General features: G+C 41.9%; 1 protein-coding gene across 5 annotated transcripts in view; it reads right to left on the bottom strand.

Annotated features, from left to right (window-relative positions):
• The window catches only part of wdfy3 (WD repeat and FYVE domain containing 3), a 112,664-nt gene that overhangs the window by 75,242 nt on the left and 18,764 nt on the right, over window positions 1-18,658 (bottom strand). For all 5 annotated transcript variants that reach the window (XM_023344144.1, XM_023344141.1, XM_023344143.1 and 2 more), the window contains exons 2-8: window positions 10,155-10,365; window positions 8,914-9,037; window positions 7,330-7,439; window positions 4,570-4,791; window positions 3,267-3,459; window positions 1,882-2,068; window positions 1,302-1,468 (exon numbers count right to left, since the gene is read on the bottom strand). In XM_023344144.1, the coding sequence (XP_023199912.1) occupies window positions 1,302-1,468; window positions 1,882-2,068; window positions 3,267-3,459; window positions 4,570-4,791; window positions 7,330-7,439; window positions 8,914-9,037; window positions 10,155-10,334 (1,183 nt within the window). In that variant the 5' untranslated portion in view covers window positions 10,335-10,365. The remainder of the gene's footprint in view (window positions 1-1,301; window positions 1,469-1,881; window positions 2,069-3,266; window positions 3,460-4,569; window positions 4,792-7,329; window positions 7,440-8,913; window positions 9,038-10,154; window positions 10,366-18,658) is intronic.

Below are 18,658 nucleotides of genomic sequence, written 5' to 3'. Positions count from 1 at the left end.
GAAACAAAAAATGAATTAAGCAAACAAAAGAAACAACTAAAAGAAAGAAAAAAAACAGAAAGAAGGGAGGAAAGCAGCAAAGGAAGAAAGAACAAAACAAAAAATAAAAGCAAAAAAAGAAGAAAACAAAGAATGAAAAAGAATCAACAAAAAAGATAGAAGCTAATCTACCACAGCGGTGGAAACAGACCGAATCCACAGCACATCTACATGTTCCTTTTGTCAAAGTCAAGCTAGCATGACTGAACTACATCTCTCTCCCTTGTTATTTTTTTCTTGAATAAAACTTTTTCTTGAACTTGTTATCTAGTTGTCATTGTGTTGGCAATCAGTAGCAAATCACTGGGTCTTTTCTTTTATATATCACACATAGAAATTTAAATTTAGCGGGTTATTGATAACTTATCAGCTAGAACCAATGCTAGCCATGATCAGCGAGCAGCTTTTTGTCCTCCAGCAGGGAGATTGGGGGGAGATCGTGTGTGCGTGATTTCATGCTGTAGAGCTAAAACAGGCTTTCATGCTCCACTCTGGGGTTTTTAGTGAATGTTAAAGCAAACATATAAAACTGATCAACTGTTGGGAATGAAAGTTTTATCCCTCATTAAAAGCTTTGCAGAACCTGAAGCCTTTTCTGTAAAACGGACCAAAAACGCTCAGCAACTAAAGGTCATGGGGAAGCAGTTCAGAGGTTCTCATTTGTATTCAGGATGTTTGGAGGGGCGCGTCTCCAGCCGCGAGACGAGCAGCACAGCGTCTGTCAAACAGGTTGAGCTTCCTGGGATCAGCCAAGCATCAAAGTCATCTCCCAGATTAAGATCAGGCTGCGAGATAAGAGCAGGAGGGAAAAACAAAAAACTTTTTCAAGTTTGGAGCTTTAAGCTAACTAAACAGTTGGCAAGTCTAACACCCGACTGCAAGAACATCTCTCCATTTAAACAAATGGAAAAGATGAAGGAGCAGTTTCCATGATGTCGAGCTTCTGTAATTACAGAGCAGCTCTCCCCTGCAGCTTTTCCATCCAGCTCCTTCAAACTAGCCAGCAGCAATTAGCAAACATCTGGTGGAACAGCTGAACTCATAAGAGCTACTTGTCAGTGAAACGCTGGTAAAAACGTTGTTAAAGGGTTAATAGAGGAGCCATGTTGTGATGACGTCCTGAAAGAGACAGAGGCCCAATTTGAAGGCGGTAATTACAAAGTTGTTCATTATTGAGGTTATAACCAAAAACCCAAATTTGTCTATTGAAAGGGCAGAATATTAAGAATATTTTGAAAGCTTTGCTAGTTCCAGCACCGTACCTTTCCCAGATGGTTGTGGGAGAACGAACCCTGGCAGCAGGAAGGGGGCGCCGGTGGTGAGACCAGCAGGTTTCAGCTCCGTCACCCCGTATGTGCACAGACAGGTGACCAGGTTGACCAGGTCCTTCAGCGCGTCTTTAGACTCATCCTCCTTAGCCTGTTCCAGTCTGGAAACAGGAAATAGTTTGTATTAGGGCCGGAGAATAAATCAGTAATATATACGGTGATAGACACATGATCAATATTATTAGGTATTACATCTCAGAATATTCAGTATTCAATATAAAAAATATCTACTGGACTCCGATCCGCTACTTAAAAATAAACAACGGCGTGAAGAGAAAACTGTGGATAAAACAGGATGGATCACGCTACCAATTTGGCAGTACTTCAGATATTTGAAACAAAAAACTAATTGACAATTATCAATAAAGATAATTATTGATGAAACACTTACACTGTGTTACGTTTTTCAACTGTATTGTCCAGCCCTAGTTGGCATTTATTTTTAGATATTTCTGGTTGTTCTGTTGACAACCAGATGAATAAAAAAAATAAAGCATGGCGCTCTCGGTTGCACCTGAGCATGAGGTCGCAGAGGAAGGCGTAACCCTGGCACATCCTGAAGTCGTCCAGCAGCGTCTGCGAAACGTCGCTGGAGTCTTTGAGGAAGCAGGAGAGGCCGGCGAACATCTCCACGATCTCCAGCGGGGAGAGGTCGTCCGACTGCTGCATGTTCTGGACACATGTGGACAGACATTCCTTCTCTGGAAAGAGGAAAGAGATGGAGGAGAAAACATGGAAGTTATTAAAACCATGTCCTGCTCACTTTCATCGTGGGTTTACTTGCAGGACAGGAACTCTCTGCTGGTTCCCACCTGCCTTCGTGTGGGAAAAGGTTAAACTTTTCATGAAGGACAAAAAAAAGCTGGAGACGTCCGAATGTGAAAAGTTCAGCCCTGTCGACCTTTTCAAGGGATTCGCTTTTATCCTGCAGGCCTTTCGTCCCACGAAGTCGCTAAAACTGACTGTTTTATTATGACTGTCACTTTTGGAGCAGAGAAAAACTTTATTAAACTAAACCAAACTATTCAGTTTGGCTTCTAGCTCAGCTTTAATCATTAAATGTGTCCCATTAAACTTCCTTGAACAGATTAGGATAGGACTATGGGATATTCAAAACATGTTCAGTATATTTTTGCACAAAATTATTCATAGATAATGAGATTTTAGTCTAGCGAGTTCAGACGGAAAATGTTTGAGGGCCTCTTGTCACTTTAAATCCCAAAAAGCTGCTGCTGGCTAGGCCCCCCAACTCAACATTTACACTCAAATATGAAAATGGCTGCAAACAGATGAGCAATTATACAACCGTACATCTTTGAAAAGAAGAAGTGGAGCCTCCTGCACAACAAAAAAGAATGCAGCAAGTAGCTTCTGGATGGTAATTAAAAAAAAAAATACTTGTGTTTTCCAGCAGCCACTGTACAAGTTGACCAAACGTGCTGAAGCTCAGCTTGGGTTGCTAGATAACTGGGCTGGGCTTTGCTGGGGTTGCTAGGTAAAGGGTCTGAGCTCATTTTCCAGACATCAAAAGACATAAACGTATTGCCAAAAGCAGTTGGGTGTTTATTTAAACAATGGGCTGTTTTTAGAAGCAGTAGAAAAGCATAAAAATGTGCAAAATGTGAATTTTTCTTTATAGGTTTCCTATAATTCTTGTCAGATATACAATAAATATTTTGAGCTTTAAGTTATGCTTTTCTGTATATTCTATTCACATTGTTCTATTATTTTGATGCTGATTTATTTGGTTAATATTTACATTTTTGTGCACTTTTTTTTGCAAAGGATTTTGTTTTGAACACATTTAATAAAGTTTTACTGTAACAGTGCTGACATTGTGTGAACTGATAATGGTCCTACAACACACACGCTCCATTGGATCAAACATGAATGTCGTACCGTGGATGTATTTGACCACGTTGACGCTGAGTCCATGTCGGGAGATGGTGGTGAGCACCTCGCCTGCGCTCCTCCTCCAGGGCAGGTTGTGAGGAGGACACCAAGAGGTGATGGCACTGAACAGCAGCTGCAGGTCATCCTTCTGGGCCAGCTCCTCCGCCGGAGACACAAAGGTGCACAGCTTCACCAGGATCTGTGATTGTAAAATGGAGCAAAATGAAAATGAGCGTCTTGCATCATGAAAAAAGTGTCGAAGCACTTTCTTCCTGCAGCTGGGATCACTGATTGGGTTAAAAGTCTACACCAGTGTTGATATACCCCATGTTATTTTTCTACAATCAAAATGATTTGCCATGTTTAGGATGTGTTCACACCAGCTGTTTAATCTGGTTTGTTTGCGGACGTGTGAATGCTAATCGAACTTTGATGTGGAACAAAAGAGTGAACTCTGGTCCTCATACAAACCTTGGTCTCAGTTCGGTTGAAGTGAACTTTGGTGCATTTGTGAACACCAAGCAAACCAGAGACCGCTCTAAAAGCAGGAAGTGGACTACAGTGCAGGGCATTCTGGGTAAACACAACCAAAACAAACACGAGACTCTTGCACTAGCGTGAAAAATGGCTTGTGTAGAGAAGTTCTACAACCACTAAAATCTGACACCACTTCATTTTTATTTCCATGTCAAGAAGAAGGGAGTTGCGTTCAGTGTCTTCTTCATAGCTTTTTGGTTGTTTCTTTCAATGCTCCTTGGTGCAGCGCCCCCACAGGTAAGGAAGACAACAGTTTTTTTAAGGGTTTTGTTCGTTTTAAGCACTGCACTGTGAAAGAGAAACGCAGCAGCTGAAAATGTAACAAATGTTGCCACTTTGGTCCCCAATTAAACCAAGTCTACTGGACTATAAACTAACTTATGGGGACCACTGAAGGAAACGACACAAAACTCGCTGAAGAAAACACTGAGCGCAACTTCCTTCTTCTTGAACTGTAAACAAGACTGGACTAGTGTCAGATTTCAGCAGTTGTAGTATTTCTCTTTTGTCTTTAGTTCATGAGCTATTTATCCATTTACATTTCATCGGCACCGGCACCAGAGTTCACTTCAGTCGAACTGAGAGAAGTTTGTAGGTGTAGGTTTGGTCCTCATCAGTTTGACTGCACATTCACATCTCCCCAAACAAACCGGACTTTCAAGATAAACAGTCTGGAGTTGGACTAAAGCGGACTAAATGTGACTGGTGTGACTGCTGTCCTACAGCACAATGAACAGAGTGTAAAGCTGAAAGAACCATTTATTTTTTCTACCTGGACAAAGACTTTCTGGAGCAGCGCTCGACGGTCGGCCAGCGGCAGCTCCGGCTGAGTGTGGGCCTGGCTCGGAGTCTTCTCCTGGTTGGGTGGGGGTTGTGGCGGCTGCGGGGTGGGGCCCACTGGGGCTTCGGCCATATGGGGCAGGTCAAAGAACAGGTAGAGGCATTTGACCAGGGTGGAGGGTACGGACATGGTTGTCATGCAGTCCACTGTTTTCTGTTGGGGGCAGACGAAGGACAGAGATTTAGTGAATGTTAATTAAAAAAGGAAAGCGGCTCCTAAATCAGAGCTGAGTGGTTAATGTGGACACCATAGCTTAGCTGGGGAAGCCAATCCTAGGTCATTGGAGGAGTTTTGGCAAAAACATATTTACAGACAAAGATGGTTTCTTTTATATTTTTTGTACAACTTTGACTTAATTATTGCTCTGAATATATTGTTAATTTCACCAAATGGCCTTTATATACGCCAGTTAACAATCAATTAGTTGACGATTATTTCAGTAATCGATTCATCACGATTAATCTGATTAATCATATCAGTCCTACTTTAAACTTCAACATTAGCATTTAATTTTTTTACTATAAAAAAAGTAAAACATATACAAAATAACTTAATATTTACAAAAATAAACATATAATCAGATATAATTCAGTTCATTTATACAATTTATTTATTCTGTTTATTATCACAAAACATTTTTTCTCAAGGCACTTTATAAAAAAAGAATTTCAATTCTATTACTTCCTGCCATGCAACATCCTGCTGGTTGATGCTGTTTATTGGAACAAAATAAAGGTTTATCACAGCAAATTATGAGAAGAAAATTATTTAAAACTGACCAGTACTGAGCTTCCACACTAAAGCAGGAGGTTGCTAAAAATAAAGACTAAAACATTTTTATTTTTAGCATGACGCTGATAAATTGTTATTCTGTTGTGGATTCTTGGCCGAGTTGCTGTGACGAAAACAAAAGCGAGAGCAGCCATGATGGCCTGAAAGTGTGTGTTTCAATGTGTGCACTTTACAGTTGGTGTTATGATGGCGAACCAGAGAACTGTGCTCACTCCGGCGAATGATTCAGATAATGAAACAGCCTCCCACACACTTACTGAAAATAAAGCTCACAGTGACTAAATCACACACTTTCTAATTTATGATAATTATCACACATACAGAGACAAATAAAGGCGGAGAGAAATGACCGCAGTATTTTCTCCACCGCTCTGAAACGCACCGTTTCTGATCAATGAAGGACAGCAGGAGGGAGAAGAAAAATGGAGGAATAAAACAACGATTGGTGAAGGAGAGTCAGGATAACACGAGGAATGGATCCTCAGCTGTAACAGGTGAAGTGTGTGTGAGTGTTTACAGGCCAAAACGGAAGGATTGACGGCTGCCGCAGCCCGAAGAGTCACGGTGAACACCACGCAGACGTTATTGAAAGTGTGAGTAAAAGTGACACAAGGAGGCTGTGAAGGAAATATGGTGGAAGAGTCGAGGCTTGTCAAGAGGAAGAGACACAAAGAGGCTGAGCTCTGTCTGAATGGCATCCTATTAAACCAAGCAAAGCGAAAAATACAGCGGGGGCTTGTAAAAGTAAGCAAGGTGACTTCAGGTTTACAGAGGCTGGGAGAGCCTTGGTGTTCTGTCTGAGACACAAAGACAAAGACTGTCTAAAACACCAGGCATGCAAGTTAACGATTCATTTTCCAGGCACGTAGTGACATTTTAAACAACATTTAAGTAACTATTTTATCGTCACAGGTTATGGAACTACTACATATATCAAATATGACTTAAAATAAATTTGACTTTGTAATTTAACGCCGTTAAATTAGGCCTCTGTCTCTTTAAAAACTCCTGCTCTTCCTGAAACTCCACCTCCAGGAAGTCTTCACAACATGACTCCTCTATTAACCCTTTAAAAATGTTGTTATTAATGTTTCATTGACAAGTAGCTCCCCTAATGAGCTCAGCTGATAAGGTGTTTGCTAATTGCTGCTGGCTAGTCTGAAGGAGCCAACGGGGGAGGGGAAGGATAACATCATAACATGATGTAAAGTTCAAAACGTTGATTTGCTGCTATGTCCCCTTTAAAAAGCTTAGAACTTCTAGAAAAATGCAAAACAACCAAAACACTGAGTTCCTTTAAATCAAGGCTAAAATCCCACTCGTTTTGAACTGCGTTTGAACCAATCATAATAAATGAAATACTGACCAACATATTTGATGTGGATGAATTTGGTGATGCACTAATCAAAATATGTCTGTTCAATTGTTGACTGTATGGTGTTTTCTTTATAACTTAGTAATTTTGTATTTTATGAATTCAAGGCTCAATTAAATAAACTTGATTGATTGAATTGGATTGATAGTGTATCAAGACGGTTAACTGTCTTTCTATAACATGAAGTGATAAATGTAATATTTCAATATTCAATTAATCACGATTAATACAAATAATCATACCAGTCTTATAAGAAAATATTAAATAAAAAATGTCAAACATATTCTCTGTCATTATTCCGGTGTTTAACAAATACAAGTTACTGACAAAAAACAGTAATAGTTTAGTCTGAATTAATGTCAGATCCTGATAAAAAAACACATGGAGAAATTTGCGGCTCAACACATGAAAATTTCGAAAATGTGTTAATACTTTGGTAGGCAGTGGCACATAAAACCTTCCTGCAATAAAAGAACAGTCTGCAGATGTTCTGATGGATTTGGCTCAGCAGTCTCTTTACTGACCTGTCCAGAGGAGGCCAGCAGGTTGATGGTGGTCAGCAGCATCCAGCCACGACTCGCTTCCTCGCTCTGGTTCACCTCCAGGAACTGGACTATGGCTCGACTGGCGGCTTCTGCAGGAGGAAACACACGGCCGTGAGGTCAAACAGATGGATGGTGACGGCACACTGTTGCAGGCAGATGGCCGCCGGAACAATGAGCAGACAGAGTGGATAAATCATAATGGAGGATGTGACGTGGGAAAGAGCACACATGAGGCTCCTTGGTTTGTCAAACCAAAACTGTTACCAGTGAACTCTCTTTAGACATTCAGGCTAAAATCCAGTAGCCAAACTTAAGCTGCTCATTCCTAGGCCAGAAAAACCCATCAGATGAAGACCGAGAGCTGCTGACTCATGTGACATTACGACTCAACTCGTGACTCAAGCTACAAAGACCAGCTGGGGAAATTATAAATGTTCCCTGCTGGCAGAGAAAAGGCCTGCAAGGAGTATGTAACTAACTTTGCAGGAAAACTGCAGTTTGGATCACCGCTTCCTGAAACGCAAACCAATCGTACACTACATAAACACAAAATCTTACCAAGTATTCTGATGTAGTTTCTAGTGCAAATATCTTAGTACACCTGAAATGAGACAAAACTAACTCACAATTATGTTTTCAGCAAGATATAGGAGCTTGTTTAAAGTAAATAATTCCTTAATAATGACAAAAAGTACTAGTTCCACTGGCTGATTACTTCACTTATAATATGACATTTTCCCCATGTTATAAGTGAAATAATCTGCCAACGTAACTATTAATTTTTCATCAGTATTAAGGAAGTATTGACTTAAAACAAGCTCCTATTTCTTGCTGAAAAGTTACTCATAAGTTAGCTTTGTCTTGTTTCAAGTGTAATAAGTTATTTGCACTAGAAACTAGACCAAAATTACTTGGCAAGATTTTGTGTTTTTGCAGTGAAACTGGTCATATTAAACCCAAAGTCACAGGACCAAGCTTTGTGCCCTGGAGGACTCCAGAAGCTTCCCGATGGGACAGCGAAGTCCGGTTGTTTTCCTTTCAGAATACTTTGTGCTTCTGTGTGTCACAAAGTCAAATTTAGACCGTTCTAACACCACCTTAAATAATGTTTAAGACCAAAATAACCAAATATTGGGTTCGAGTCTGCAAAATGGTGGCAGCAAATGTTGGGATAAAACTACAGTCAGTTGGTTGTTCAACAATAATTGAATATATTTTTTGAAAATGGTATCTCCTGTTGAGTATTCTTCACCCAACTAACCTGAAACTAAGCAATATTTTAATAAGAAAAACTAGCAAACACGCTCTAAAAAGTAATTATAACTAATGAATTAAAACCCAACGAAATAAAACCAAGCTATAATGAAAAACTCAACAACCTTAACCCTGTCAAAATGCTTCTTCAGTCATAAAAAGAAGTGGATTTGTATCACTAATCTGCATAAAGTAACTGCATTAACAGTAAAATTAAAATTCCAACAGTTTAGGACGGTTTAATTGCAGTTTATTGTAACAATGATAATCAAAATTCTTAAAGAAAGAGACAATAAATGCCCAGCTCACCTGTGGATTTGTTGGAGGCTCTGCGTCTGATCTCGGTCACCATGAGTCGGGACACCTGGGTGGTGAACTGCAGCAGGTCGGAGAACTTCTCCATCATGCTGCTGGGCGGAGCATTCCCAAAAACCTCCAGAGAAAACAGAGCAGATTTTGTTTAGCTGCTTAAAGTAAGGAAACAGATATGATCATTTATTAACAGATTCCTCACATTTACAGCTTAAGGAACATGACAAATGTGTGTTAGAAAACATAAAGGTGTATATTTTCCCTTTGTTCTGAAGATAAAACTGCACTACTGTTAACAAAGCCTCCTCCTCGTGTTTATTTCTCCAGTAAATCTGACAGGAAAGTGGGCCTGCTACACAGGGAGTGCTTCTGAAATCTGACATTAAATTACACCACCAGTGCTTGAATCGCTGCCAATGCTGGATAATTAGCTGACAAGTCTTAGTGTTGCTCTTCAGTCTGTCGAGGACACTCAACCAGGCTGCATGCAGAACAAAAATGGAGGATTGTTTTATAACTACAGCAGGCAGGAGAGTTTGAAAAGCAGCCATCATTATGTTCTCAGTTTTTATATGGAAAAAAACACAAATTTAAACCTCTTCTGGCTCACTGTGGTACAACGGGCAAAAAAAGATGAACATAATGCTAATGCCAAGCACCAGGTGTTGTTCTGTAGTTCTAGCCCAGCTTTCTGTATTATTTAAATTCAAGACCGCTGCCATGTTTTTCTATTCTTATTTATGAATTGTGACATGTAGTTTGACATACAAGACTCAACAGATACAAGTGATATTTAAAAAAATACAAATTAGAACATTTTAGTTAATTAAATTCAGTTTATACATAGGCATGTCACAATAAACAATAAATCAATTAATCACATGATAAATTAAAATCAGATCAGTAATTTCCATTTGCATGATTTATTGTTTTTCTCTTGTAAAAAAAAGACAAAAAATTTTTTTAACTCTTGCAAATGTGTCAAATGTCCAACACTCACAGCTTAAGAAAGTTAATTTATTCTTTGTAAATCATAATAAAAAGAGGTGCTATGTTCTGAAATTCTCTTTAAGTGGACCTCTAATTTATAGCTCTGCTGATACTGTCAGAAATGGGAAAAGGTGAGAATAATGTAATTTATTTTTTTAATTTGGTAGGTGTTCTGACTACTCTCTTTCCGAAGAACAAATGTAACGGAGACGATCTGTATTGAGCCGCCTTGGTTTGGAGCGACTTACCCTGTTAAACACAGGAAGCATCATATAGAGCTTCTCCTCCTGCTCCTTCTGGGTCATGTGACGAGGAGGGTGGCACAGCTCGGAGAAGAGGCGCCGCAGGTGCATCAGGCCGAGCGCGTTGTCCTGCGGGCTGCACTCCTCCTGCCGCGGCCGCCCCATGATCCTTTTCACCATGTTCATCTTGAGCGGCTTTGTCAGGGCAAAGGCAGCCCTGCGGAGAAGAAAACGGATTTAACTCTGAGGCAGTGACTTATACTCGGGTTAATGTGACAAATCTATCATGAAAACATCAAACTTTTGTAAGTCAAAATAAGAAAAACTGGTTTTCATTCCAAAACAGCAAATGCCACAGCTAGCGATCAAAGTAGAAACACAATTAACCCCGATTTTGTTCTTTAGATGACAAATACTGCAACAAGATGAAAATAATAATTTTCAATATCGGCCCAATACTGGTAATGTTAAAAAAACGACTAACGTCGACCAATACCAACGTTAATAAAGATACATCTGCATGTCTACATTAAACTATGTCCTTTCTTATGCAAGGATATTTAAGAATCTAAAAAGTCTGAGGAAAGTACAAAATATGAAACAAATGTTTCGTATTACAAACATTTGTCTGTAATAGGAAACAAATGTTTCGTATTTTGTAGATTATAATGTAGGGCTGGACGAGATAAATGTTTCATATCAGTCAATATCAATAATTATTGATTCAACTTTTGTTTTAAGTATCTGAAATATTACTAAACTGGTGGCATGACATTTACAGTTTTATCCACAGTTTTTACTCCACGATGTTGTTGTTTTTTTTTTAAGCAGTTTTGAGTCATGGTAGCAAAACCTTAAATTGCTGCTGCGCAAGTTACACAACAAGTTGTTGCTAGGTAACCAAAGAGTGAGTGAGTGAGTTGATGCCTACATCCCCCAGGATGTGCTATAGTCCTGCTTCCAATCTAGTGAATATTCTATATATTGAATAGTCTTTCTGATGTGTTATCTATTGCTATTGATGATGACTTTTGTAGACAACAGATCTATAATACATGTTATATCTGCCGCAGTACACGAAAGGCAAATCATTTCTGAAATGTAGCATCAATTGTCATACAGTATTCTCAGCAACAACAAAAAACATGAACAACTCTTTATTCAAAAATGTTTGCTCAATCTCTTAAATTGCCAGTGAAATTAAAACCATTCATGAATTCCAATCAGTGACCATGCAAAATCATTCCGAGGGTCATAAATGGCCACCGGGCCACATTTTGGTCTCCCCTGTCATAAGGGATCAACTAACAAAACTACTACTTAAATTCACTCCAGTGTTAATCCATTTCATATTGGAAAAATGTATAAACAGTTGTAATAACCATTCCTGGCCTATAGGGGGTGACATGTCTGCAATAAATATATCACTACATAAAAGAAGAATGTCGTCCGTATGTCTGCGCTTATTTTGATTATACAAAATTCTGTTAGTTTATTAAAAACAAAACAAAAATAGTTTAATAACACTTTTTGTGGTTTACGACAGCAACAAATATGTCAAAACAATAACTTATTACCCCAAAATAAACATGTTATTATTATGCATGATGATCATACTGTCAGTTTATGGTCTGTTTTTTCTGACACAATAGGAACAAGTAAACAAACATCGCTGTTATTAATTTTGAGCTCTTGTTCCCCAGAGAACAGTTGAGAATCAGTACATTTAGCCATTTGTTCCACTTGCCAGCATCTCTCAAGACTATTTGAGCTGGTTGCTAGGAGACACTCGTTGAGCCTAAATAGAGTACATAAACATCCAATAATAAAACCAGAAACAGCAGAATAATAATGTAAGGAAATGAAGGAAGAGTCTAACCTTGAAAAATATAATATTTTCCTCTTCATATGCCCACTCTTTCATCAAGTTATTTTGTAGGAGAAAATGCTTTTACTGTCAACATAAGCAAGGTAATGAAAGCTGGAAAATGAAGCTTTAAATTGATGAGCAGCCCTTATAATTATCTCCACTCAGGTTACCAGAGGATTTTATTTAATCATTTTTATATCTTTAACTGTTTGGCTTCTGTGTTTTGCATTTAATGAAAGCAGAGACAAGTTATTTAAAGAAAAATACTTACTGTTGTACCTAAAATATATATATATTGTTTTTCATTAATCTGTAAAAATCTTTCTTTTATGCTTTCACAAATTTCCATTTTCATCAACTCTTAGTGGTTTCAGACTCTATTCTCATATTTAAGCTGAACTCTTGGGACATGCCTGCTCTAAATGCCGTCATGCAGGAACACAGAGAGCGACATCATGAAGTCATCCGACAGCTGGCTGGCACAAATCTAGCATCTGTGACGGTAACAACATTACTCCAGACTAAGGACTTCAGAAAGTCATTTTAGCAAAACCTCAGTGCTGCCCTCTGCATGAACTCCAACCAACCGCTACACAATGCAACAGTCGCCATTTGCTGCCGTTTTATTCCAAATGGAGAACAATTTTTTTTTTTTTTTTACAAAGCAAGCTCTCAACAATCACGTCAGAACTGCGGGATCTGGAAACAAATTAACATTTAAACATCTCTTAACTGTGTTTACTCAACGTAAGACCAAAAAGCCAGAAATGAAAGGAACAACAAATACTGCTGTAATCGTGTTGTGAGTCACTCCGTTGAGTCACATCACAGCTTTGTGGCTTTTATCTGTAGCTTGGCCAAAGATTTCATCAGAAAATAACCAGAGACAGGGCTGGATGCTGTGTTGGTCTCAGACACATTTTACACACATGATGGGGGGAAAAAATCAAAGCAGAGAAGACCTGAAAGGCGAAGGATTTGACATTTACAATACAGCGGGTGTCTGGAAGCAGCGTAGCACAGCGTTCGGCCCTTACTAACCCGCAGCTCTGCCTGTCTGAGATAAGGAACTAAAACAAGTCCAGCAATAAAAGTGTAGGCTTTCAAAGTAAGGTTATAACCCTGCCTGGAGCAGATGGAGATTAAAGTCATGTTATCAGTATCAGGCCTGGAGAGGCAGCTCTTCTAAACTGTATGGCATGATAGCTTTGCTATACGTTGAAGAGTATAAAACAGATTTTTGATCAAATTTCATTTAAAATGTTTAATAATAACTGTGAGAATGTACTGTTCTGTAATGAAAATGCTGTATTGATTTAATTATTGCAGATGCTTCTGCAGGGTTTAGTTGCAGTTAGCGCTAAAGAGGGAAATTATTTTTTTCATTTAGGTTTCAGAAAAGCATCGCCTCAACAATCTTAAAAATGTTTTTAGAAAACATTTTCACCTGCTTACCGCTTTGCACAAGTTAAGACAACAAAAATATTGCCACACTTTTATTATTTTCTTCTGATCATTAGACAAAAATTCCAAGTATCTTCTTTGGTATTTTATGAAATTCTTAACAACACTGGTCTGTAGAGACTTTTCTTGGGAAAAGAAAAATCTCTTGTGAGCTCCTACGTGAAACTACGGTGGGTGTGAACTGATTCACAAATTAATCACCAGGGAAAAGAATCGAATTTCCACTCCTGATAATAGAAGCTGTGCTGCTGAAGAAACAGGTAGCCATTATTGTGCATGCTTTCATTTCCAGAATAGAGATGGAAATGTATCATGAATAATCTGTGTTATTATTTTTAATTTATTTTGTCTATTTATTTGTAAACTGCAAAAACACGAAGTCTTATGTATTCTCCTCTAGTTTCTAGTACAAATAACTTAGATGTCTTGAAAAAAGACAAAACTAACTTACCAGTAACTTTTCAGCAAGAAATGTTTAGAGTTAATAATTGCTTAATATTGGCAAATATTAAGGAATATATTTGCTTAGATTATTAATCAATAACATAAGCCCCATCACTCAAGAATGTAGGAATCGCTATGAAACCATCTTTTGGATCAATTTGGAGCAGGGGTCTCAAACTCCAGTCCTTGAGGGCCGCAGACCTACAGTTTTTAGACGTGCCACAGGTACAAAACACTGGAATGAAACGGCTTAATTACCTCCTCCTTGTGTAGATCAGTTCTCCCAGCCTTGCTAATGACCTAATTATTCTAGTCAGGTGGTGCAGCAGAGGCACATCTAAAAGCTGCAGGACCGCGGCCCTCGAGGACTGGAGTTTGAGACCCCTGGTTTGGAGAGATAAGGTCAAACTGCAATAAGAAACTATTCTGGAATTGTCAAATTGGTGTAAAGATTAGCCAAAGTGTTGCTCCAAAGATCTGAATATTTTCTCAGCATTTATGGCCATCTTGTAAAATAATAAACCATAAAAATTAAATTAGAAATGGAGCCTTGGCGAAAATTCAAACTGGGAGACTCGACCAGCTTCACCACATCATCTAATCACTACGCCCGACCGCAGCCAATCCGGACCGGAGCTTCACGCCGCTCCAGCCAATCGTCGTCCAAAGACACCTTCAAAAGTCCAAGCTACCCTGGGGTCTTCCTGCTCGTCAGCCGTGCTTCGAACCTACGTGAACACTTCTCCTACCTCTCCGACATTCAGTCAACAAGTTTCAGCTGCCTTCCGTCCGCCCAGATCCAGGGAGTATCCCTCACCGACCGGCTGCGCTCCTGTCGACTCCCCGCTACTCCTCACCAATCGAACCGCCCTCATCACGCCTTCCTTCGGCCTCCATCTGCGACGACGAGCGGAATTTTCCGTCCTCCCCTCGTTGACGTCGCAGTCCTCCGCTATCTGCCCGGTTCCCCGCTCCGGCTCACCATAGGCTGCTGCGGCTCATTGGCGCTGTCCCCCGCAGCAAGCGCTGGTTGTCTCCACGATCCGCCATCGCTGCACCGACGCACGTCGGCTCTTCCTGCTCGTCCCACCATGGACTCGATCCGTTGCCCGATCGTCTCTCCCAGTTCACCTCCGAGAGGACGTCGCATTAGACCGCTACGCCCACCTCCACCTATCTCGGCTCGCAGCTGGCTTGTCAGCCTCATCAACCCGCAGCTTCATCTGCGCCCATTGGGCGTCGTCTAGGTAAGACGTACCTGCTCCTGACTCGTTCATTCTCCCTTCGCTTTAGTCTCTGTCAGCGTACCAGTGCCTTTAACTCATGTTTACCACGCCTCCTATCGCCGGTCAGTCTTGGCATTTCCAGGGTCGCGACTAGCTGGTTCCGTTAGTTCCCCGCTCAGGCCGCCGTAGCCCTCTCTTCCCTCTGTTGCTAAGATCGCTCCAAATTCTGTCAGTAGTTCCGGTTTGCATTTCAGCTCATTCTGGCCTCCGCCCCAGCTGCCGCTGGTCTCCTAATCGCAGCACCATTTTCTTAAAGCTTTTCATGACTAGTAGAGGGGATCCGCCTAAAGTTCCATATAAAACGCACCTGAAAACAAACGGAGTTATGGGCAATCTTTTATTTACAATTTCTCTTTCTGTAAAAAAAAAAAAAAAAAAGCCGTGCTGCCCCATTCTACTCCAGATCCATGCAAGCAGCCCATCCACACAGATGGCAGAGCGTCCGAGCGCTGCAGCTCCAAAATGGTGCAGTCATCAGGTGTCTGAAAGAGAAAATACCTTAACTATGGACCCAGCAGGTAGATTACCCGAGAGCAGAGACGCAGCCTACCTAGATCCGCGCTTATCATCTGGTGAACCAGGTGGAAACGTAACAATGCTGCAGGAACACACGAATGGCTTCATTAGTAGGTCCAGCATCCACAACAACCGCAATCCCAGCCATTGACCGTAGATGGCTTGACGATCTCAGTCGAGCAATCAGGAACACAAGCCACCCAGGCAGCCGACATACACGGGGAGAAACAGTCACGCACACACACCTTAGCAGCACCATCAATCACGGGGCCGCTCCTGGTGCACAATGCGGGGAGGATGGTTCTCCTTCCCCCCCAGTCGGGCCAATGTCGCACCCCGAGTAGTCTGATCATCAGAAGCCGCTCGTAGGCTCTCTAATTTTGCAGCTTCATCGCAGCCAGACCGGATCTCATCTGCGTACTTTCCAGTCGTCAATCTTAACCTCCACCCTCGAACAGTTAGCTTCACCTGCACAGCGATACAAACTTCACAAGTCCTCTCTCAAGTGATTCATAGTTCACAACGCCGCTCGCTCTGACAGCTTTCTTTCCTCGTCATCCATTGGTTCCGACCCATATCAAGGAGGCACACACACAGTTGGTACGCAGCCATGCGCGCTAGGTGGTCAGCGTCATCTGTACAGCCGTCAGTTCGATTCACGCGACGGGATAAAACCAGCCAACGTTCTTCTGGTAAATGAATGGTCAGTAATTACCGCTGGAGCTAGTCGTAGCCGACCACAAAGCTCGCTCGTTTAAAACAAGCCTCCCGTTCCCCGATAATCCGACTGCTTACCACCAAGCCGGACCGTCGCTGGCAATACGGCTTACGAAGATCTAACTTCCCCGTTATGTGGCCGATTACCTAAAAGCGTCTCGGTAATCCCTTTCTGTCGGTCGCTACCAGCCGTTGGAGCAGGACGTATGGCGATCCTCATTGGCAGGAAACTAAACTCCGGCCCGACGTTGACTCTCGGTCTCGTGTACGTGCTCTAGTCTACCGCGCAGTAGGAATCCTGACTTGTTCTACCCTTTTCCTTGCGTTCTCTAAAGAGCTTTTGGGGGATTTACAGGCCCCTATTATTATTTAGCGATCCAACTTCGTCTCATTGCCCCCAGCATAAGATAAAAACAGTCCAGGATTTCGAGAATTACATCCATGCATTCATCCGTAGTTGCATTAATTAATCAATTAGTTAAGCAGGATTCGTATATCCGTACAACTTAATCATATTACAGCAGATCACAGGCAGCCAGTCTGCCCCTCCAGGTCCAGTTGTAACTCCCACATCTGCCTCCGTGCAAAGCATTCCTACAGCTTCCCTTCTTCAGTTCTTTCCTACATCCGCAGTCTGCTCGCTGGAAGCAACTTTCACGCTAAGCTTTAGCAACCTACCACATCATCTAGTCTAGTCTGGTCGTCTAGTCTAGTCGAACCCCGCTGTGAATTTCTTCTCAAGGGATTTCTAAGCATAGCTCCTCTAATCCTGATAGCTGGAAACCCATCTCATTCCCATCACTTGGGAATCTCATCACTGCACACCAATCCGGCGCCTTCGTCCCCTACATCAGAGCTCCACTCATGCGCTTTCCTCCTAGCCTTCTATGGATTTCAGTTACGGAGTGAGTTCACACTGCATCTAAAGTATTCAATCAGTTAGAGACTATCTAACTCGATACTAAATTCTTCCCTGACCACTACAACCGCTGCCCGTTTCATCTGCCACCTCAGACTGATCTCAGCTGAGATCCTCCCCCTTGCCACTTCTCGGGCCATTCTTTTAGAATAGGCGTTGCCTCATCGCCATCGTCAGGCGTCCCTTCAGCTTCTCTCCTTCAGCTCGGCCGCTGGTCATCCCCGGCCTTCTCATCCTATATCCTACCAAATCTTTCAGCTGTGCTCGAAGCTCCACATGCAATGTCTGCAGGTGAGCATCTCTCCAAATAACTGGTGGTGGAGCCCTAGTCACCGTAAATAGCTACTAAATGGTGAAATTCTTCTTTTTGTTCATTGGTCCCACAGTGACACTTAGTGGTTGATTTGTGCTTTATTTTGAAGAGCGGTAGATTTCTTCTTTGCGTATTTTGTGTTAGGCACTTCCTGTTTCGCTAACCACGCAGAGTCAGCGTTAGAGCCTGAAGAAAAAGAAAATTTGTAAAATAGCGCTCTTGGAAAGCAGAATGAGGTAGGAATGTGTGCAATTGTGTTTTGTGAACATTTATGTTTATTTATACATTATGTATCCTTTATTTATGCTACAGTTTTCACGGTGCCTGACAAGAAAGGTCAAGATTAAGCTGCACCCGTTCGGAACTCCCTGCATCTGGCTGTCCATTCCGAGAGGCCGCTACAGTCACCTCTAACATTTATTTCACACCTAGGGAGGCTAGCAGGGCCCAACAGGCCCTCAGCCCTGCCGGCTTGGCCTCACGCTGCTTCGCCATCAGTCCCGCCAGCGTGCAGGCCCTATCGCCTATCAGTCTCGTCAGACTGCAGGCCCTGACTGACGCCTATCAGTTCGGCAGACTGCAGGCCCCGACCGACCCACGCCTATCAGTCTCGTCAGGCTGCAGGCCCGACTGACGCCTATCAGTTTCGGCAGACTGCAGGCACTACCGACGCCTATCAGTCTCGTCAGACTGCAGGCCCTACCGACGCCTATCAGTCCCGTCAGACTGCAGGCCCTACCGACGCCTATCAGTCCCGTCAGACTGCAGGCCCTACCGACGCCTATCAGTCCCGTCAGACTGCAGGCCCTACCGACGCCTATCAGTCCCGTCAGATTGCAGGCCCGACCGACGCCTATCAGTCTCGCCAAGCTGCAGGCCCTACCGTCGCCTATCAGTCTCGTCGACTGCAGGCCCTACCGTCGCCTATCAGTCTCGTCGACTGCAGGCCCCGACCGACGCCTATCAGTCTTGTCAGACTGC

This window comes from Xiphophorus maculatus, chromosome 12, assembly GCF_002775205.1.
Source record: "Xiphophorus maculatus strain JP 163 A chromosome 12, X_maculatus-5.0-male, whole genome shotgun sequence".
NCBI classification, from domain to species: domain Eukaryota; kingdom Metazoa; phylum Chordata; class Actinopteri; order Cyprinodontiformes; family Poeciliidae; genus Xiphophorus; species Xiphophorus maculatus.
Note: the sequence above shows the minus strand (reverse complement) of the source record. Positions and strands in the feature narration are given on the sequence as shown.